The sequence below is a fragment of the Vulpes vulpes genome, chromosome 14, assembly GCF_048418805.1.
Source record: "Vulpes vulpes isolate BD-2025 chromosome 14, VulVul3, whole genome shotgun sequence".
NCBI classification, from domain to species: Eukaryota; Metazoa; Chordata; class Mammalia; order Carnivora; family Canidae; genus Vulpes; species Vulpes vulpes.
In genome coordinates this window covers 13502767-13524902 of record NC_132793.1, presented here as the reverse complement: position 1 = coordinate 13524902, position 22136 = coordinate 13502767, and the positions used below count along the sequence as shown (strand labels likewise).

Sequence of the window (22136 nt, the reverse complement as noted above, 5' to 3'; positions counted from 1 at the left end):
GGAAGCTGTGGCCTTTGCGTGCGTCATTCCCACATCCTCCTGGGGTACTTTAGTGGACCGCTCGGAATTTACAGGTCTGCGGAAAGAGCCTCGCTGCTAATGGTAAACACTTGGAATGCGCAGCTCCGGGAGTCGAGGGGCGGAGTTGACAGTCGGAGGGACAGAGCCCGGTGCCCCCCCAAAGGTACCTGAGAATAATGTGCCGTTTTTACGAGGCTTCTTACCCATCAGTCGGACAGATGGAGGATTTGTACCTTATGAGGCACTCGAGGATTGCCATGGGAGGTCACTTGGGTGAGCACTTGACCTCTCAATTTGAAAAAAGTATCAATTTGGAGAAGGTTGTCTTTACTGCCAGGAAACTTTAGACTGCAGGCCATACCGTGGCTTTCTGGAGGGCCACCCTGCCACAAACCAGATGTTGGCCTCCTGGAGCCCCGGGTGGGCCCCAGCCCCCCGACGCCACCGCCGCCACCACCGACTTGCCCCTGGTTGCTGAGCCCTGGCGGCCAGGAGAGCCAGGCAAGCGCGTGCTGCAGGGCTCCGCGTGGCCACATACCCACATGGTGGCAGCTGGCATCGCACCCACCAGGCAGTCGTCTGCCGTGGAGGCATCAGACCCCTGGCCGGCAGGGCCAGCATCCGGGGTGCAGTGGGCGGAAGAGGTGGAGGAAAGGCATTTTCTGCAAGAGCTAAACCAAACCCCCCACTGAAACTGTAAATGCACCTTCCAGTGGGGTGAAAATTCCCCAGAAGGTTGGCAGTGGGAGAACACTGAAGTGAGTGACAACTGGCCCCAGAGTCACACAGCCCCAGGTTCGAATCCCGCCTGTGCCACTCACAGCCACTGAGTTATAAGTTGCAAGTTGCTTAACCTCTGCAAGGGTCAGTCTTTTCACATCTCGCAGATGTTTACTCAAATACAGAGCCTTCTTTGACCACCCACCTGTACCCGAGTCCCCTAGCTCCAACCCATTTTACATATTTATTCACTTTCAGCCCCTCTCCACTAGGACACGAGCTCCATGAGCCCCACAGAGGCACCGTTTCCTTGTCTTGCCCATTGCTGTGTGCTTGTCAAACTGGCACATTGTAGGTGCTCAGTAAACATGGGCAGAATTATTGAAAAGGGATCACAATGGAGCCTACTTGTTCTGTTCTGTTGGATGGGGGATAAACTAGAATAACCAAGGGAAGGGACTTAGCATAGTTCCTGACATGGAATGTGCTCGATTGTCAGGAGCTATTATCAAGTCAACTCATTTGCTCTTCTAATTTATTCATTCAGTATATAGTTATTGAATGTTGCATGCCAGGTCCTGTACTAGAAGCTGGAAGTAGTGCCAACAACAAGACATTCTTTCAGGTTGTTACTTTAAAAAATGATTGTCAGAGAGCCTGCCACATGCTGGCTACCTACTTTTCTAGAAACCAGGCACAAAGCAAATAGAGACAAAGTCTCAACTCTCTAGCTTATGTCCTAGTGGGAATGAGATGAACAATATATGTGTATCTAAATAGATAAGATGGCTTCAGGCCTGTACGTACCAGCAAAAGGAAACAATCAAAGCAGAGTTATGGGTAAGGTGCAGCTGGAGTTGAGGGAGGCCGGGGAGTGGGCATTGGCTGGAGTGGCCGGGAAATGTCACAGCTGAGCAGACACCTGGCTGACAAGGGGTGGCCAGCTGTGGGAGGGGGCAGGGCTTCCAGCTGTGGTCCCCAGTCTGACAGCATCAGCATCACCTGGGGAGTGTTAGAAATTCAGGTCTCACCCAGAACCTACAAAATCTACTTTATAACAGGATCCCCAGGGATCCCTGGGTGGCGCAGCGGTTTGGCGCCTGCCTTTGGCCCAGGGCGCGATCCTGGAGACCCGGGATCGAGTCCCACGTCGGGCTCCCAGTGCATGGAGCCTGCTTCTCCCTCCGCCTGTGTCTCTGCCTCTCTCTCTCTCTCTGACTATCATAAATTAAAAAAAAAAAAAAAGATTTATAACAGGATCCCCTGGTAGTTCCTATGCACAGTAGTGTGAGAGAAATCCTGGGCTATGGGTAGGTATTCCGGGCAGAGGGACAAGTAAACACAGATGTCCTAAAATGACATCCTCGTTGGGACGCCTGGGTGGCTCAGCGGTTGAGCATCTGCCTTCAGCTCAGGGCATGATCCCAGGGTCTGGGATCAAGTCCCGCATTGGGCTCCCCACAGGGAGCCTGCTTCTCCCTCTGCCTATATCTCTGCCTCTCTCTGTGTGTCTCTCATGAATAAATAAATACAATTTTTAAATAAATAGATAGATAGATGATAGATAGATAGATAGATAGATAGATAGATAGATAGATAGATACTGTCCTAGATGGCCAGGTGGCTGGAAGGAGGCAAAGGTGCATGGGGGTGTTGATTTGCTAGGGCTGCTGTAACAGAAGCACCACACACCAGGTGGTTGAAAATGACAGGAATGTATCCTCTTACAGTTCTGGAAGTCAGAAGTCCAAACTCAAGGTGGCATCAGGTGTGGTTCCTTCTGGTGGCTCAGAGGGGGAATCTGTTCCTTGCCTCTTTCCCAGCTCCTGGTGGTGGCTGGCAGTCCTTGGCTTATAGGCGCATCCCTGCCCCTGTCTTTACCTGGTGTTCTTCCCTCGGCGTCTGCATCCAAACTTCTTTCTTTTTTATGAAAACGCCAGTCACTGGATGAGGGCCCACCCTGATCCAGCATGACCTCATCTGAACCTGATGACTTCTGACCCTATTTCCAATAAGTCACAGCCATAAGTACTGGGGTGGGACTTGAGTATGCCTTTTGTGGGGGACACAAAAGATCAATGTCTAACAGGGCCAAACAATGGGGCCTAGTGAGGTCAGAGAAGAGGCAGGTCATACCGACCTGTGGACCCAGTGAGGGGTTATAAATGCACAGAGGAGCCAAGGAGATCGTGAGTATCTGGAAAAGAGCTCTTGGAGGCTGTGAGGAAAGCTGACTGAGCCAGGGTCAGGGCCGATGAAGGAAAATCAGTGGGGAAGCTAGATGGTCTCCAGGCAAAGAAATGATAGAGGGGGGCGGAGATGGAGGTAGTGACTTGCAGGGCTTTCAGGGGTCCTGTTCACGGAATTTGGTGATGGTATTTAGCTGGATGAGAGGGGAGGGGCACCAAGGGTGATGATTCAGTCATCCATCAGTTCTTTCAGCAGAGATTTTTCTGCACATCTGGTCAGTGAAATATGGGTGTATTATCTCTTCGGGGAGGAGGGCAGCTGTGTAAATGCCGGGTGCTTGGCCTTGTGGCCAAGTGGCAGCAGCACCTCCCGCCCCTTTACAGCATCTGGCAAAGTCCTCTCGTTTGGGTCTGCTTAGTTGAAATGCATACCCCTAAAGCAATCTTTATGGTCAAGGGAATGTGACGCACTGATCAGTCCAGGTTGCGTCACATGCTCCATCACCTCTGAATTTCCGCCAGGGCCCTATAAAGTATGCCTAATAACCTTGCTGCCTTCCCTGGGCACCAGATGGGTGAAAATCTCTCTCTGACATGTGTAACTTGTGTCAGAAGCCCTGATCTGTATGGGCTACCACTCCCGACCACCCCTCCAGAGGAGATCGTTGGCAGTGAGAATAGTGCACTCGGTCTTGGGATCCACTGTGACCCTCTGATCTGTTTCTGCCACACTGAGCGAAGTCATCCAGTTGATCCTTTCCCGTGTTGTATCAAGTCATGTCACTCCTCTGCAGAAGATTCTCTATGTGAGGCTTCCCACCACAAGTCAGAAATAAATGCCACTGTGACCTCCCCGCAACCAAGCCCCGCGTAGACCTCTCTGACCTCATCATGCGTACTGTACCCCCATCTCTCCATTCCTCAGGGCCTTTGCGTTTTGTTGTTGCCCCCAACGTGAAACGCTCGTTCCCCAGATCTTCACGTGGCAGGCTCCTTCCCAACCCATGTAGCCTCTACTTGATCGCCACCTCCTCTAAGAAGCCCTCCACCTCTATCAATCCTCTGCATTACTGCCACAAACAAATAGCGATGTTTAGTCTGGAGCACGCTCACGATTGCCACGTGCCTTTTCTCAGCTGGCACCGCGTGGCGGCTCTTTTCCAGCCCAGCACATATGGATGGATCCACATGTGGTAACGTCTCCTTGGCAGCACTGTTGCCCTTCTTGGCCTTCTCCCCATCTCCGCCCCGACATCATTCCTACTCGTGTGGCAGAGATGCAGTGACAGGGCCGCCTATCTGAAATGGCATTCTCAGGAATGCGGATTGTTTTATTGCCAGTTAAATATGCTTTATGCTACCTGTGAATGAGGCCATTGTGACATTTAGCAACTGATTTGATTAAACACAGATGTGGGCTGGACTCCATGTGCAGCCAAGATGCAGGAGGACAGGCCCGGGGTGCATAGTTGGATTTTTTCAAGATGGCAAAATAGACCTGATGACTCCGTGCCAGCAAAACGAATATGGGTGCCTCCCTCCCTGGCGTACGGACCATGTGTCCGTGTTGGTCTTAGAGCTGAAAGCTCAATCTGGATCCCCCAGATCTTTTGTTTTCATCTGGAATCTTCTGTTTGGCCCTATTCGAATTGTTGTGTGTGTATGTGTGTGTTTTTAACCTTCTCCGGATGTTTTTATTCCCCCAAATATTTTTTTAAAAAATTGGCGGATCACTGGAATACTAGCTCACATTGTTGACTTCTTCAGTGGCGATTATTAACACACAAAGGATAATAATCCCAGCTTCCATTTACTGAACATACTCTGTGTGGGCTCTGCCTTTGATATGCCGTATGCTCATAATAAACCACTTAATAAACTATGCTTAGTTCCATTTTGCAGATGGGGAACCTGAGGCTTCGAACTTTTCAACTACTGTCCATAGTCACCAGGGCAAATAAACAATATGCATGGATTCTCTGTTGTCCTCTCCCCCCCACCACTCCCACCCCCAGGCGCTAAGATCCAAGAAGATAGGACCTAGCTCTTTCTCAGAAGAAAGATCTTAGCACACACTGGGCAGTCAGCAAATATTTACTGAACAAATGAGCAAACACCTGAATGAACACAATAGGTAAAGGGCAGGGCCAGAGCTCGCCAGGTCGAGCCAGGGCTTTGCCTTCACCACCCTGTATTCTGGGCAAAGAAATGAAGCAGAGACATCACCCTGTGGAGATCTGTGATTTATCCCTTTCTGGAACCTGGGCCATGGGTGTTGAATGGGTGGGACTCACTCCCCTCTATCTACCTGTGGCTTTTCCATTTTACACATTACCCCAAAGACAAACTTTTTGTATCACCCCCCATTATACATCCAGGTCTTTTCACTTCCTGTCCTGGGTGTGTTTTCAGCAATTTTATTTTAACACTGGCCTCAGTAAGACTTAATTAAGATGAACGAGTACTTATTCTTGAGGTCACTGTGGACCTGGAACAGTTGGTCCCTTTGCTGTAGGGAGAGAAATTGTAGGATGGATTCCAAAGCAAGTAACACGGACAAGGAGCTGCTTTTCACTAGGATTATCCGTGCAGCCTCCTTTGGGCCACTGGGGGTGGCCTGTCAAGCCTATGGCGACAGGGAAACCGGGTTGGCCGGCCCCCTGAGGCAGGCAGTGACCTGTGCTGTGTCCCACAGCTGCTGGGAAGGCAGGGCCACACGCTGGCTGGGCGCCGGGGTTTCAGGGTCAGGCCGACCTGGGCTTGAACTCCGTTCCGCCGTTTCCTACTAGGACCGACTTCCTAGGGTTGTGGTCTAGATGAAGCAAGATACTGCTTGTATAGTGACTAGCCCGGGGGAAGGAAGTGGCCAGTAAGTGGCACCCATTATTATTATTTTATTATCATTTGTCCAAGGGCTAATGCCAGTAACTGAGAGGTTTCCAAGGGCTTGGGTTCAGTTAAAGCTGAGTTGAGCCCAAGAAAAGGAGGAGTGGTTTTCATGGTGACTGTTACCATTCCTTGGAAGGAGAGGGGATCCAGAAGGACGTGCAGAGTCACCAGTAAGCAGAGAAATGTGAATTAAATGTGAATTAAAGACAAGTCAGATATCACATCAGTCCTATTAGGATTAGCAAGTAGGGTTATGCCAGCTGTTGGTGGGGATGCAGGGATGGGGACCATGGGCACTGGCCGTGGGAACATGCACCTGCCGCCAGGAGCTCTCGCCCAGCCCTCAGGGAGACCAGGTCTTAGGACTTTGGGACCCAGCCATCCCACTCCTGGGGATGCATCCCAAGGAGACTCACACACAGGCCTTACACGGGGACAGTCCAAGGGTATTCGTGCCTGCAGTGCTGTGGCCGATGTGGAGATGGAGGTGCCCTGGGTACCGTCCCCAGGGAGGAGCAGGAGATACCAAGGATGTGCAGCAGGAAAGGCTGACCAGTCGCTGGGGTAGCAGGTGAAAGGTGCCTCCAGCCATGTGAACAGAGCCCAAGAACTCAATGTCAGGTGGAAAAAAAAAAAAACAAAAACAAAAACAGGGAAACCACATGAAATATAATGAAATGGAAAAAACAAGACATACCCGCACAAGCAATATAGATGGGTCTTAAGAACGTACTGATGAGTGGGGGGGGGGGGGGGGGGGCGGAAGAAAAGAAAACAAGAAATCATGGGAAATGTAACACAGAATTCACAAAAATTATGTACCTGCCCACAGAGCCTGGTGCACTTTTGCAGGAACACATAGAAACAATAGGATATACGTCAGACACGCTAGAGTTATTGCCCACAAAGTGACAGGGAATGAAAGGAAACAAATTTTTTAAAAAGCGAGGTCTTGGGTGCGCTAGTGTGGAAAAGGAGTCATGAACTTGAATTCACTCAACACTTAGCACCCAGCATTTTGCAGGACAACAAAAGGGGATGGGGCTGATGTTGGTGACTGTCCACACAGGCTCCTGGACATTGGTGGAGGCACAGTTCCAGGGACATAAACCATGTCTGGCATAGAAGGTATAAATCTCGATCTGTAAGCACAAGGGTGGATCTGACTTTTTTTCAGCCTTTCAACCTGATTTCTACTTTGAACTACCGTTCCCCTGGGCCGGCGAGAAAGTTTCATTGTAGTCTTTCAAGGCTTTCCCCAAATTCCCCAGAATTTTGGCCATGATTCTGGCATCTCACCCCATGCCGGTGTGTTACAGTGTCAGGGGCTCATCATCCTCCCTTCACTGAGACGCAGGCTGCTGCTGACTTGTCCACCCTCTTGGGCCGTGAGGCTCCTTCCAGTTGGGGGCTCTTCATCGCGGTGTCTTTGCCACTCTGTGGGCACAAGAATGTTTCATTGTTCTGTTTTCTGAGACCAGAGGTCACAGACTGGAAACCCACAGGCCACATCCCCTGCAAATATGTTTTTGTTTGGTGTTTTGTTTTGTTTGGGTCCCAAGTAATTTATATTTGTTGCCTACATATAAACATTGAGACATTTCATATGTGAACCTAGATTTTTCACTTCTTTTGAAAGATCAGAAGCCCTGGCTACATTAGACTCACATGCCTAGGTGACAGAGGTCGGCTGGAGCTGAGCAGCATTGTATCAGTCAGGAATGCTTTGGGCTGTGAGTAACAAAAAAGCCAACTTGTATTGGCTTAAATCATAATGACATTTATTGTGTATTTAGCAAGAAGACTGACCCAAAGATTGGTTTGGCAGCTCATTTTATATCTTCAAGGACCAGGTTCTGTTTATCCTTCCGCTCCTTCAGGCTCAGCCTGTGGGCCTTATGCTTTCATGTTCATAGCCTCATGTCCCAGGATGGCTGCTGTAACTCCAGGCATCACATCCTTACATAATCCAGGGAAGCAGATGACAGGGGGACAAAAGGAAAGTCTTTCCCAGAAGCCCCTTGGCCAGAAATACATCACGTCGCCATCCCAGAACTGCAAGGGGAGCTGGGAAAGCAAGGAAAGAAGCTGAAGCTGGCAAGGAGACATGAACTGGGAATGCTTGTGTGTGTTGTGGGGGGAGGGGAGGGCCAACAGTGTGTGCCACAAACTGCTGCCCCTTTAGATAAAAACTGTGCATTCCAGGGGCGCCTGGCTGGCTCAGTCAGTGGAACATGAGTTTGGACCCCATCTCAGGTATAGAGACTACTTAAAAATAAAATCTTTAAAAACAAAAAGGTGTGCGTTCCAGTTGGCCACAATCCCCAACCACCCCCTACTGGTGCTGTGTGTCAGTTGCCATTTACCACATGGCTGCACCAGCTCCTTCCCTCACCTCCCTCTCCTATTGGACCTGGAAGGTTCTGAGAGCTGCCTATCTCAGACTCAGCCCACACAGCCCCTTCCTATGGAGAGGGAGCGTGCTGCTTTCTCAGCACCTGTGTGTGGGTACAGAGAATCCCTCTGCCCCGAGACTCCCTGCTCATTCTCCTTTTCTTTCCCTGCCCACCTCCTTGCCTTCCCTCTTGCCCTACCCCATTTCTCTGGCCAGAAGAATTGCCCATCCCAAGAGAATCTTTCTTCCTATGTATTTGTAAAGCCAGTTTGCCTACATCAATCTAATTCCCAGTTGGCCCAGGAACTGGGGCCAGTCCACAAACTCACTGGCCTCTGTACTGAGAGCAAGAGAGAGAAACTTTCCAGCAGCAGTTCAAGACTAAATTCTACCCCAGCGGCCAGGCACACAATCCCCGGCTCATCTCAGCACAGGATGCAGACCCGTTGGGGAGTTGTGTTACCACGCGGTGAATTGCATGTGGCATGAGTTGCATGCTGGTTGTGCAACCATATCTATGTTAAAAACTCATCCTCCGCTGACATTTCGAGAAGCATTAGCCTGCACCTCAGATCCCAGACTCCAGGGCTTAAACTTTAGAACACAAGAGCTGGGATAACAGATTCCTGTTATTTCTTCTGCCCACCTGTGCATCCCAGCTCAGAACCCAGGACCCTGATGTGTCTGGGAGGAGAAGCCTCAATTGCCCTGACATGCTTGCCTTCCTCCCCGGATCCCAGATGGCTTCCCACCTCTCACTTGAGATATGGCAAGTGGAGGAAGGAACAGTGAAGTCGGATCATCCCCCTCGGAGCACCGTGGGAGAGCTTTCTCTGCAGTGAAATTGAGGAGAAGTGTCCAGAAGGCACACGCCTCTCAGGGTTTTCCCTAGTATCTCTCCATTAAACATCTCTGTATCGATAGGATTCCCAGTTGTCTAATCTGTTGTGTAAAAAAAAAAAAAATCTGGCACATCTGGCGCCGGGTTGGCCAGGAGTTCTCCAAAATCCGGGCAGGCACTGCCACTTTGATGCAGGTCCCCCCCTTCGTGGGGCAGATGGGAAGGCTCAGCATCCTGTGCCAGTATCAGTGCAGCCAACATGCTCGCTTCCCAGTTTCCGTGGGGTGCGTCCCCCCGGGGGCCCAGGGCCTCCTGACAGCAGTAATAAAGGAAGATGGATCTTTGCACACTGACGGAGTCTGAAAGATCCCAAATGCCACCCATACTGTAAGCGGCCCCTGCACAGGAGAGCTGCTTTGTGACCTCAGAAAGTGGCACATGTGGCCTGGGGAAGCCAGGCCCAGCTTGTCTTGCCCTCCAATTCAGAAGAGCCTTCTGCAGGGAACCTCGCAGCCTGGTTAGATGAAGCCAGGATACGTGCAACGAAGGGAAAGAAAAAGATGAGAAGGGAACGTGAGGTTGGTGCCGGAGAGATCGGGACAGGCTTGGGTCCCTGAACCCAGGGTGGGCACAAGGAATCCCAGAGACGCAGGTATCACCTCTTCTCTGGGCTCTAGGAATGTGGCAGAGGGAGGGGTCCTGAACTTTCTGGGCCTCCCCATACCCTTCCTTTGCTCTTGCCTGGGAGACCGGCTGTGGCTGGTGCTGGGAGGCAGTAGAAGCAGCAGCTTTGTTTTATTTTTAATGGAGATCAAATTCACATAACATTAACCATTTTGGAACGTACAGTTCAGCGGCATTTAGTGCATTCACAGTGCTGTGCGACCACCACTCCTATCCAATTCCAAGATGTTCTCCTCACCCCAAAGGGACCCCATGTTCTTCACCCATGAAGCTGTCACTCCTAATTCATCCCTGCGCCCAACCCCCAGCAGCCCCTAGTCTACTTCGGTCTCCGTGGATTGGCCTATTTGGGACATCTCCTATAAATGGAAACCAGGTAGTATGTGATCTTTGATGTCTAGCTTTTTTCACTAACAGTGTTTCCGACGCTCATCCACATGGAGCATGCATCAAGACTCCATTCCTTTTTACAGGTGAATAATGTTCCATCATATGGATTGGCCACATTCTTTTTATCCATTTATTAGCTTATGGACATTCAGCGTGGTCTGCCTTTTGGCTATTGTGAATAGGGCTGCTAGGAACATTTGTGTACAGGTTTTTGTTTGAACATCTGTTTTCAACTCTTTGGGGTATGTCCCCAGACGGGGAATTGCTGGGTCATATCGTAATTCTGTGTGTCCCTTTGTGAGGCATCAGCAAACCCTCTTCCACGGGGGCTGTGTATCTTATGCTCCTACCCGCCATGTGCCAGGTTTCCAGTTTTTCCACATCCTCACCAACACTTGTTATTTTCCATTTTGTGAGGATTTTTTTTTAAGATTTTATTTATTTATTAGAGACAGAGAGAGAGAGAGAGGCAGAGGGAGAAGCAGACTCCATGCAGGGAGCCTGACATGGGACTCGATCCTGGGTATCCAGAATCTTCAGCCCTGGGCTGAAGGTGGTGCTAAACCTCTAAGCCACTGGGGCTGCCCAGGTTTTGGTTTTTTATGGCCAACCCAGTCAGCCATAGCTCAGACACCATTGGACAAGCCATGGAACTTTCGTAACACCAAGTTTCTGTAAACCACATGACTCTAACTACCTCGGGGAGTGGGGGGGTCAGCAGCATTGAACAAGTCGCTGTATGTAATATCATGCAATGCCAAGGATATATTTGCTTGGCACCAAGGCCCCCCTCCAGGTGCTGTACCACCTAGGACTTTATGTGTTCACTGTGGTGAAGGACCAGAGGGTTTTCCTTCATTTAGTGTAAAATATAATAAAAACGAATCTCTAAACTTACATTCTGTGTGTGGGCAATATCACCCAAAGGGAGCAAAAAATGATCCTCAGAGTGGGGGCAAAAACATCTCACTCTTTTATTAAGCACAAATATACACGAATACCTAAACAGATATGCAATTGCCTATAATATTAGAATTTGATAGACGTAATAAGTAGAGGAAAAATATCAAAAAGGATGAGGCAATCATGAAAAGAAAAACATTGAGAAACAATGGTACTTTTTAAAAGACACACAGATTACAAGTCCTGATTTTCTAGTCTCAGATTCAGCAGACAGGAGACATTCCCATACGCCATCTCTCAATTTCTATACTCACCTTATCAAGAACAGTCTGTGGGCAGGTTCTAGTCCACAAAACACAGTTCAGGAGTGCTGTGCTAATGCATCATTATCATTTTTTTTAAAGATTTATTTATTTATTTATTTATTTATTTATTCATGATAAATACAGAGAGAGAGAGAGAGAGGCAGAGACACAGGCAGGGGAGAAGCAGGCTCCATGCTGGGAGCCTGATGCGGGACTCGATCCCTGGACTCCAGGATTGCACCCTGGGCCAAAGGCAGGCGCCAAGCCTCTGAGCCACCCAGGGATCCCCTGATCTGGAATTATCTTAACCTTCTAAGGATCTATCTACTAGATTGTGTTCTGTCTTCTCCCTGAATTAATCATCAATCCTTTACTCCCCTCCATATCCACAACAGCACCTGACATGGTCATACATTTGCTAGGAAATGTGCGGTTGAATCAATGGATGAATAGTCACTTGAACATTGTTTTGCTGATATGGTGGTTCTGGTCTGCAAATGTGGCAGAGGTGCAAGCTCCTTATATCTTGATGCTCAGCTGTGGGATCCAAGGTGACCCTATTTTGCAGGGAAAGGGCATAATCAGGAAATTGCACACTTTAATTTATTACTCTCCCCTTATCTAGAACTCATCATACAGCCACACCATCCACAAGGGAAGCTGGGAAAGGTAGTATTTATTCTAATAAGGCATGTGCCCAGCCCAAGAGATTCTGTTGACACAAGACGATAGGGGTGCATGGATATTGGGGGGCCCCTAGCAGGACCTGTTTTCCTCATCTCACCCTTGCCTTCCCCCACCCTCCCGTGGGCACTCCACCAGCCAGATGGAGGCAAGAACTCGGTGTTTAACATTCCAGCTCACGGTGGTCCATTTGGAAAGCCCTCCAGAGACCACATTGTGGCACAAGATTTCTGGGGCCACACTCCCCCATTCTCTGGGGTCCTCTAAGGCATGGAATGGATTTCTCCCTGCAGGGGCTCTGGGACTGCCCTCGGCACACTGCAGTTTGTTCAGCTGTCCATTCTTCGGATGCCCCTGGGTCACAAAACAAAAACAAACAAGAGTCTGTTTGGGAGAAAGAATACCTAGGGAAGAGACTGTGGCCTATTTGTTTTCAAACCTGCCCTAAGTTGTCATTCAGAAGGTTGACACAAAAGAAAAGAGAAATCAGAACAGAAAACACTGCAGGCAGGAGTCTTCCTAGGGCAGGTGTGTTCCTAAGCTTTAGCGGGTAGAGTCACCATGGTAACCATGACCCAAAAAAATTATTTGGAATGGAGAGGCTAGCCTGGACCTTCTGTGGACCTGTCTGGACAGGCCATTGAGGACAGAATGGGATCTCAGTGTGCCACATGATTATGGACAAATTCCATGGTTTCTGGTCCTTGGACAAGACTCCATGTAAGGGAGAGAACAAGAGAGGACGCCCAGGTGTGGCCATGTTCCTGGTTCTTCTCTTCGCCTGGCTGGCTCTAACTCATTCTTCAGAGATTACTTTAGGTTTCACTTCTTCCAGGAAGCCTTCCTTGGCCCCACCTCTCCCCAGCGGGCATTACAGAACCCTTCCCAGTGCCCAGCACATATCCTTCTTACCCCTGGATATGGGTATAGTTTATTCTGTAGATTTGACTCTGGAGCCATTTAAATAGTTTATATAATTATAAAACACATTTGAAAAAATTCCTAAAATTTGATAACAAACTTTTATAAACCTAACAGCATGTTGAGTTGATTGGCATTACTATACAGAGAGACTTTACTTACCCATATTTTTACTTTTTTCTTTTTTTTTTCTTCTTTCCTGATGTTCTGGGAGTCTTCTTTAAACTGTTTCAAGAACTTCCTGTCCCCATCTTTTCAAAGTTTGCTGTGACAGATTTTCTTAGTTTTCCTTCATTTGAGAGTGTCTTCATTTTCCCTTCATTCCTGAAGGATATTTTCTCTGGATGTAGGATTCTGGGTTGAAAAATGTCGTGCCTCTTCCTTGTGGCCAACAGAAATCAACAAGCTTATTCTAAAGTTGAAATGTAAATACCAAGTTTATACATAGAAGCCAAAACAATCTTGAAAAAGAAGAACAAAATTGGAGAACTCATGCTACCTGATTTCAGAACTTACAATAAAGCTGCAATAATCAGGTCAGGATGGAAATGGTATATAGATATGTTCCAGATATATCAGTGGAACAGAGTCCAGAAAGAAGATTTCACATTAATCATCAATTTCTGGCAAAGGTACCAAATAATTCAGTGAGGCAAAGGATAAACTTTATATAGTGGTGCTGGAACAACTAGATATTCATATGCAAAAGATTCATCTAGACCCTTACCTCACACCATACACGCAAAATTAACTTCCATTTGATCCTAGAGCTAAAACTATGAAATTTCTGGATGAAAACATAGGAAAGAGTCTGACCTTGGGTGAAGCGGTGAAAGCAAGATCCGTAAGGAGGATTTTGATTTTTTTAAAAAAGGTTCTGCTCTTCAAAAGACACCATTAAGAAAATGAAAAGATAAGCTATAGACTTGGAGGTAATATTTGCATGTTGGTACCAGATAAAGGACTTGTGTCTGGAATATATAAGGAACTCTTACAACTAAGTTTTAAGAAGACATACCTAACTTTCTTGTTTAATGGGCAAAAGATTTGAATAGGTCTTTTTCTCAAAAGATACATAAATGGCTGATAAGCACGTGAAAAGATTCCCAACATGATTAGTCATTGGACAAATGCTACCTAAAACCACAAGGAAATAGTACTCTATACCTACTAGAGTGGCTATGATCGAAAAGACTGAAATTACCAAGTGCTAAAGAAATCAGAAGTCTCACACTGTTAGTAGGTATGTGAAATGACACAGCCACTTCGGAAGACCCTTTGACCATCTCTTTAAAAAGTAAAACATACTCAAAAACAAAAAAAAGTAAAACATACTCTTGTCACACTATTCCACAGTCCTACTCCTTGGGATCTGCCCGTGGGGAATGAAAACATATACCCACACAAGGACTCGTATGCAAATGTTTACTGCATACAACTGTATGCAACTCTTTATCTGGAATAGTCCCAAACTGGATGTGGTACATTCACACTACTCAGAAATATCTAGAAAAGGAAAAACTCTAGAATCAGCAGTAGATCTGTGGCTACCTGATGCTGGAGATGGGGGTTGATGGCAGAGGGGCGTAAGGGAATTTGGGGGATGATGGAAATGTTCTAAAACTGCATTGTGGTAACAGGTGCACAGTTGTATCAATTACTTTAAAACTCATCCAGCTGCCCCAGAGAGGAATTTTATAGTATATAAGCTATATCCCCCCCAAAAAGCAGTTCGAAAAAGCATTAGCAATAGCAGCATAGAGGGATATGGAAAACTCAAGTCAGACTGTCTAGGGCCAGCCCCAACAGCTGTCACCCACTCTCTGTGCTGCCTTGGACATGTCACTTAAATTTTCTGTGCCTCACTTTGTCCAGGAAAAGCTCAGAATAAAACCCAACACACGCAAGTTCACCATTGTCATTCCTGTAGCCACCCTCTTCCCCTTCTGGGCTCCTGCCTCACTGGACTTTTCTCTTTCTCTTACCTGCCAAGCGAATCTCTGTGTTAGGATTTGTTGCACCCAGTATTCGTGAACACTTGTCCCCCAGGCTGTGTCCAATGCTGGCATGTCTTGGCTCCAGTGTCCTCTCAGAGAGGCCTTGCCTGACCACCTTGTTTTATTATTATTTTTTTATAGACATAGAGAGAGAGAGAGAGGCAGAGACACAGGAGGAGGGAGAAGCAGGCTCCACACTGGGAGCCCGATGTGGGACTCGATCCCAGGACTCCAGGATCGCGCCCTGGGCCACAGGCAGGCGCTAAACCACTGAGCCACCCAGGGATCCCCCTTTGTTTTATTTTTTTTTAAGATTGTATTTATTTATTTATTCATTCATGAGAGATCCAGAGAGAGGCAGAGACACAGGCAGAGAGAAGCAGGCTCCATGCAGGGAGCCCGATGTGGGACTCGAATCCAGGACTCCAGGATCACACCCTGGGCCAAAGGCAGGCGCTCAACTGCTGAGCCACCCAGGTGTCCCGACCACCTTGTTTTAAATGACACCCCATTCTCCACTTACTTATTCATTCACTAAATAGCGTTTTCTAGTAGTAATAGAAGTATCATTTTTATTGCCATTTTATAGATGGGGCAACTGATGTTCAGAGAGCAAAAGTCCTTTTGTGCATTTATTCAGCTTACTACCATTTGGTTTATTTATTTACTACCGTGCACCCCTTAGAATAGCTACTGTCAAAAAAAGAAAGGAAGAGAGAGAGAAAGAAAAAGGAGAAAAGGAAGAGAGAGAAAGAGGAAGGAAAGAAGGAAGGAAGGAAGGAAGGTAGGTTGAGTGGGTTGATGTGGAGTATTTGGAACCCTGTGCTGTGTTCAAGGGAATGTAAAATGATGGAACCACTATGGACGACAGTATGGTAGTTCCTCAAAAAATTAAAAATCAAATTTTCATATGATCTAGTAATTCTGCTTCTGGGTGTAAACCTAAAAAAATTGAAATCAGGGTCTGAAAGAGGCATTGTGGAGTTTGGGGGATTTTTATAATTGTTCTTTTTTTATCTGCATTCAATTAATTAATATATTATGGTTTATTGGTTTCAGAGGTAGAGGCCTGTGATTCATCAGTCTTATCTAACACCCAGTGCTCATTACATTCCATGCCCTCCTTAATGTCCATCACCCAGTTACCCCATCCCCCCCTCCTCCCCTCCAGGAACCCTCAGTGTGTTTCCTATGATAAAGAGTCCCTTATGGTCTGTCTCCGTCTCTGATTTCGTCTTCTTTTATTTTCCCTCTCTTCCCCTACTATCCTCTGTTTTGTTTCTTAGATTCCACATATGAGTGAAATCATATGATAATTATCTTTCTCTGATTGATTTATTTCACTTAGCATAACATACTTTAGTTCCATCGATGTCATTACAAATGGCAAGATTTCATTTTTTGATGGCTGAGTAATATATATATATATATATATATATATATATATATACCCATCTTCTTTATCCATTCATCTCTTTTTTTTTAATTTTTATTTATTTATGATAGTCACAGAGAGAGAGAAAGAGAGGCAGAGACACAGGCGGAGGAAGAAGCAGGCTCCATGCACCGGGAGCCTGATGTGGGATTTGATCCGGGGTCTCCAGGATCGCGCCCTGGGCCAAAGGCAGGCGCCAAACCGCTGCGCCACCCAGGGATCCCTATCCATTCATCTCTTGATGGACATCTGGGCTTTTTCCATGGTTTGGCAACTGTGGACATCGCTGCCATAAACATTGGGGTGCAGGTGCTCCTTGGGATCACTACATTTGTATCTTTGGGGTAAATACCCAGTAGCGCACTTGCTGGGTCATAGGGTAGCTCTATTATCAACTTTTTGAGGCACCTTCATACTGTTTTCCAGAGTGGCTGCACCGGCTTGCATTCCCACTAACAGTGTTCGAGGCTTCTCCCAAAAGAGGCATTTGTACCCACATGTTCATAGCATTATTCATGGCAGCCAAAAAATGGAAGCAATCCAAGTGCCCACCAACAGAAGAATTATAAACAAAATATGGTATACAGTACAATGGAATGTCACTCAGCTTTAAAAAGGAAGGGAATTCCGGCACGTGCCACAACATGGACGAACCTTGGAGACATGATGCTAAATAAAATAAGCTAGTCCCAAAAGTCAGATGCTACATGATTCCAGTTATTCAAGGATCCTAGAGTAGTAGGATCATAAAGACAGGAGAAGGGTGGGTGCTGGGGGTGGAGGAAGGGGAGGAATGGGGAGGTATCATTTAATGGGGACACGACCTTAGTTTTGCAAGATGAAAAAAGCTCTGGGCATGGACGGTGGTGAAGGTTGCAGAACAATGTGAATATACCAAATGCCACTATACTGTACACTTAGAAATAGTTAAAATGGTAAAGTTTTATGTCATGTACATTTACCACAATGTTTTAAATAAATATTCTTTAAACATGATCATTGAGAACCAGAACCTGTATTGTATGCACTGTCTCATTTATTGCTCAGCACAATCCTTTGATGAAGGAGTTACTTATTTCATTCATCAATTGACAGAACTGAGGCTCAGAGAGATTTGGCAGCTTGCCAGGGTCTCAGGTTGCCTCCTGTTCCAGCCTGTCAGTCCTCAGAGCCCACCTGTCTGCCGAATCTTTCTCCTCCTCATCCCTCTCCGACTGTAAGAAACCTCATCTGTACCTGTCCCTCCTTCCTGCAGGCACAGCGGGGATCTACCAAGGAGCAAATGGCCTGACCAACGCAGCCGGATTCGGAAGTGTGCACCAGGTAGGTGTCACTCCCCCATCACCTGTTTTCCCTGTTCTTTCCCTAAATCAGGACACCCTGAGAGCCCACTCCCGCCCACACCCCCCGCAGAAATGCTGTCTCCTATTCCCTGGGTTTAGAGACCATAGGAGTCCGACTGTGCAAAAGGCCATCAGAAAGAAACAGTGTAGAGGCAGAGAAATTGAAATTACTGGCGGGTTTCCAAGGTGACATAGGCGATATCATAGATTATGTCTTGACCTGAGCCCAAGACACCCATTGACTGTTGAATCTAGAATGTATGAATGCAAATGCGTGTGCTCGCTCACCAGCCGTGACCTTCTCAAGCATGAGAATCCGTCATCTTCACCTCCGCATTCCAGTGCCGAGGGCCCAGCACACAGCAGGGGCTTTATAAATGCTTGTTAAATGACACCAGGTCAACCCTGTAAAGATGCTCTGATTGTCTTGCTTTCACTTAGAGAGCGAATTAAGAATGAGAGCATGGGAGCTCTGTCCTATTTGTGGACCTCTTCTATGAAGTCTAAGATTATTTCAGAACAAAAGGTTTACATGCTTTCCGGCTAACGTTAAAACAAAACTACCACAGAGTAGGTGACGTATTTAACACATTTAATAAATATGAGGAATTCACTGTTTCTTCTTCAGTGAGCTAGAGAATCTAAGTGATTTAAATATTGGAAGATTGTTTCTGTATTTCCGTACAATTTCCAGTATACTGTGGACATGGATAAAATACTCGTAAATACAACAGTTCCTTTTAAGGTGTGGTTCCTCACTCTGCCCATTACACCAATAGGAGCTTGTCAAAAGCAGAGATTTCCCTAAATGCCACCCCCAGAAATTACAATTGTCTAGGTCCGGGGCAGTGACCAGGAAGCTGAAATTCTGTGAGTCCTTGCAGGGTTGAGAAGCACTGGTTTATGATGATGGTGGGACAGAGTATTTGGAACAATGACTATCATGGGACACCTGGAGTATGTGGTTGGTTTAAGCAAAGCTTGATTAAAAAAAGGGGGGGATTGGCATTCCTTGATTTGATCTCTGAGATTTCCCCATAGAAGATTCTGGATCTCTAGTGCTGTGTAGGTGCTGCTGTACTTGTACCCCTCATGAACTTAATATGTCACCTAGTCTCCTGGGTCTGTGCATATGAGGTCTCTATCACTCATTCATTGGTTCGTTGATTTATCTAGTATTTATTTTTTTAAGATTTTATTTATTTATTCATAAGAGACACACAGAGAGAGGCAGAGACACAGGCAGAGGAAGAGGCAGGGAGACTGATGCAGGACTCGATCCCAGGACCCCACAATCATGACCTGAGCCAAAGGCAGACACTCAACCACTGAGCCACCCAGGTGCCCCTCTCTAGTATTTGTTGGGTTCCCCTCTATGTCCAGCACGATTTCAGATGCTAGGGATACAATAGCGATCAAAACAGACCCTGACAGACAGGGCCACATCCCCTGACTTCCAGATTGCAACCTCTGCATCCCCGGGCTGAAGGTTTTCCCTAGAACCAGAGCATAGGGCAGGAGGCAAGTGCCAGGGAATGAAGAGCCCGGGGAGCAGCTCTCAATCAAAGACTGGCTGGAGTTGGTATATGAACAACCCCAGCTCCCTTGCCAATAGGAGAAATCGTTCTGAGGGTATGTTTTATACCATCCCGGTGTTTCCCCGGGGAATTCCCTCCAGTCCCCACTTAGAAGCCCCCATATTGGCTGCTCTTCCTTCTTCCCTTTGCAGTCTCACTTCCCTATCCCCCACCTGGTGTCTCCTTCACCTCCCGAATACTTGCACTTGCATCCTTGTCTTGGGATCTGCATGTGGGGAGAGTCCCTGCCCTGATGGAGCTTTATTCTAGTGAGAGAGATGGAGATAGACAGCAGACCCACCTCACAAGGCCCTCTGCCATCGTCAGCCTATGACTGGGCTGCAGGACGGCCCCCACCCAGGCAGCCTTCCTCACTCAGCGCCTTGTGTGTCTCCCTTTCTAGGACTATACTTCCTACCCCGGCTTCCCTCAGAGCCAGTATTCCCAGTATTACAGCTCATCCTACAGCCCTCCTTACGTCCCAGCCAGCAGCATCTGCCCGTCTCCCCTCTCCACATCCACCTACGTCCTCCAGGAGGCATCTCACAGTGTCCCCAACCAGAGTTCTGAGTTGCTTGGCGGTAAGTATGGTCACTGTCTCGTGGTTATTGGTGGCTGAGACCTGAGCTCTTGTAGGAAGGATGGACTGGACAGAGGTCCCAGTTGTAATGAACTGGTCACCCAAGAGCTAAATCCAGCCCTCAGATATGTTTTGTTGGCCTTTCCGTGTATGTGTGTGTGCCTTTAATTGTGCCCATGCTTAAAATGTTTTTTAAAGATTTTATTTATTTAGGAGATCCCTGGGTGGCTCAGCAGTTTAGTGCCTGCCTTCAGCCCAGGGCATGATCCTGGAGTTCCAGGATCGAGTCCCGCGTCAGGCTCCCTGCATGGAGCCTGCTTCTCCCTCTGCCTGTGTCTCTGCCTCTCTCTCTCTCTGTGTGTGTGTGTGTGTCTCATGAATAAATAAATAAAGTCTTTAAAAAATATATTTTATTTATTTATCCAAGAGAGACACAGAGAGAAAAGCAGAGACATAGGCAGAGGGAGAAGCAGGCTCCCTATAGGGAGCCTGATATGGGACTCAGTCCCAGGACCCTGGGATCACGACCTAAGCCAAAGGCAGACGCCCAACCACTGAGCCACCCAGGTGCCCCCATGTTTAAAATTTTTACCTAAAAATTCTAATTTCAAAAAAAAAATTCTAATTTCTGCGTTCTCTTGAAAATAGATCTGGTCTTCTCTTGAAAGAAAATCTGGACCTGGTCACTTAGGTCTACATTCATAAGTGACAAACCCTTGGCTGGCTGAGTAATGTGTGCCCCATTCAGACAGGGCACACACGATTCCACATCTGGCCAACATACTTCAGGTTCATTACCTGCCTGGCCCTTGTATGCCCTGGGATTGATGAGCCCCAGTCCTCAAAGAAGGGAAACTAATATTTGTTACCCATCTGCGATGTGCCAAGCACTTATCTATGTGGTCTTCTCATTTCACTTATTTATATTTTGATTCAACAAAAATTTTAAAGCACCTGCTGTTTTCCGAGCAGGAAATAAAGTGCAACATAGACTTGATTCTTACAGACAGGAATCAAATAATCACATAAATACAGAATTTCAAACTATGATAAGGAAAGTCACAATCCTCACAAAAACTGGTTTTCAGTTACCCCCTTTTTTCTAGGTAAGAACAATGAAGATCGGAGGATAAGTAACTTGGTAGTAGTTGGTGGAATTGGGATTTGAACCCAGGCCTCTTGGGCTCCATAACCAGGGCTCCTGGATATTCAGTAGCCACAAATAGCTGAGATTATTTATCTAAAACCCATTTGAGAACAGAAGGTCAGTGGCCATCAAACCTTGGTTCTCTCATCAAGAATTGAATCTTTTTTAAAAATCCTCACACATGTATTTTTCCATAGCAGAACAGCTTTAGGAATTCCTTTTATTGGCCAGGATTTTTTGGCTTCGAAAGATAGTAGATACAATTCAAACTAGTTAAGCAAAAAAAAAAAAAAGTTTTTTTAAGATTTATTTATTTTAGAGAGAGAGAGCATGCACATGAGTGGGAGGAAGGGTAGAGGGAGAGAAAATCTCAAGCAGTCTCCCTGCTGAGTGAGCCCAACACAGAGTTTGATCTCACCACCTTGAGATCATGACCTGAGCTGAGACCAAGAGTCAGACACTCAACCAATTGAGCCATCCAGAACCCCCCCAAAAAAGGAAATTTTAAACATATGTAATCAAGATATATAGTAATTCAAGGCTGGGTCCAGGGGTTCAGATGATAATTTTTGGACTTAGTCTCTTTCTTCCTCTGGCTCTGCATTTTCCTGGGTCCATTTTACTCTCAAGCAGGCTCTCCCATTATGGTGGCAAAGATGGTCACCAGCCACTTCAGGATTCAGTTCTGCCTTCCTATCTATCCCTCAGAGAGAATTCCTACTTCCAAACAGCCCCTGCAGAGGTCCCAGGTAACACTTCTGTTGGCCCAGCTTAGGTCACATGCCTGTCCTCACACCAGTCTCTGTGGCAGTGGTTGGAATGCTGAGATGGGGCAACAGACCTGGGTCTCATGGCCACAGTGGGAGCTAGAGTTGGGTCATCTCCATCCAGACCATATGAGGGAGAGGGAGAGGTGGTTTCCAAAAAAAAAACCCAGAGCATACTACCCAGGGGAAGACAGAAGAGATGATGGGCCAAAGTACAGGTATCCACAACCAATGGCACCCACCTAAATTAAAGAGTAACATGTGGTGGGGTGCCTGGGTGGCTCAGTTGGTTGACCATCTGCCTTCAGCTCACGTCATCATCCCAGGGTCCTGGGTTGAAGCCTCAAG

The 22136-nt window shown here is 47.1% G+C and overlaps 1 protein-coding gene across 2 annotated transcripts in view; it reads left to right on the top strand.

Annotated features, from left to right (window-relative positions):
* EYA2 (EYA transcriptional coactivator and phosphatase 2) overlaps window positions 1-22136 on the top strand; it is a 264886-nt gene that overhangs the window by 144445 nt on the left and 98305 nt on the right. For both annotated transcript variants that reach the window (XM_072735719.1, XM_072735720.1), the window contains 2 exons: window positions 17630-17697; window positions 19698-19875. In XM_072735719.1, coding sequence (XP_072591820.1) covers window positions 17630-17697; window positions 19698-19875 — 246 coding nt within the window. The remainder of the gene's footprint in view (window positions 1-17629; window positions 17698-19697; window positions 19876-22136) is intronic.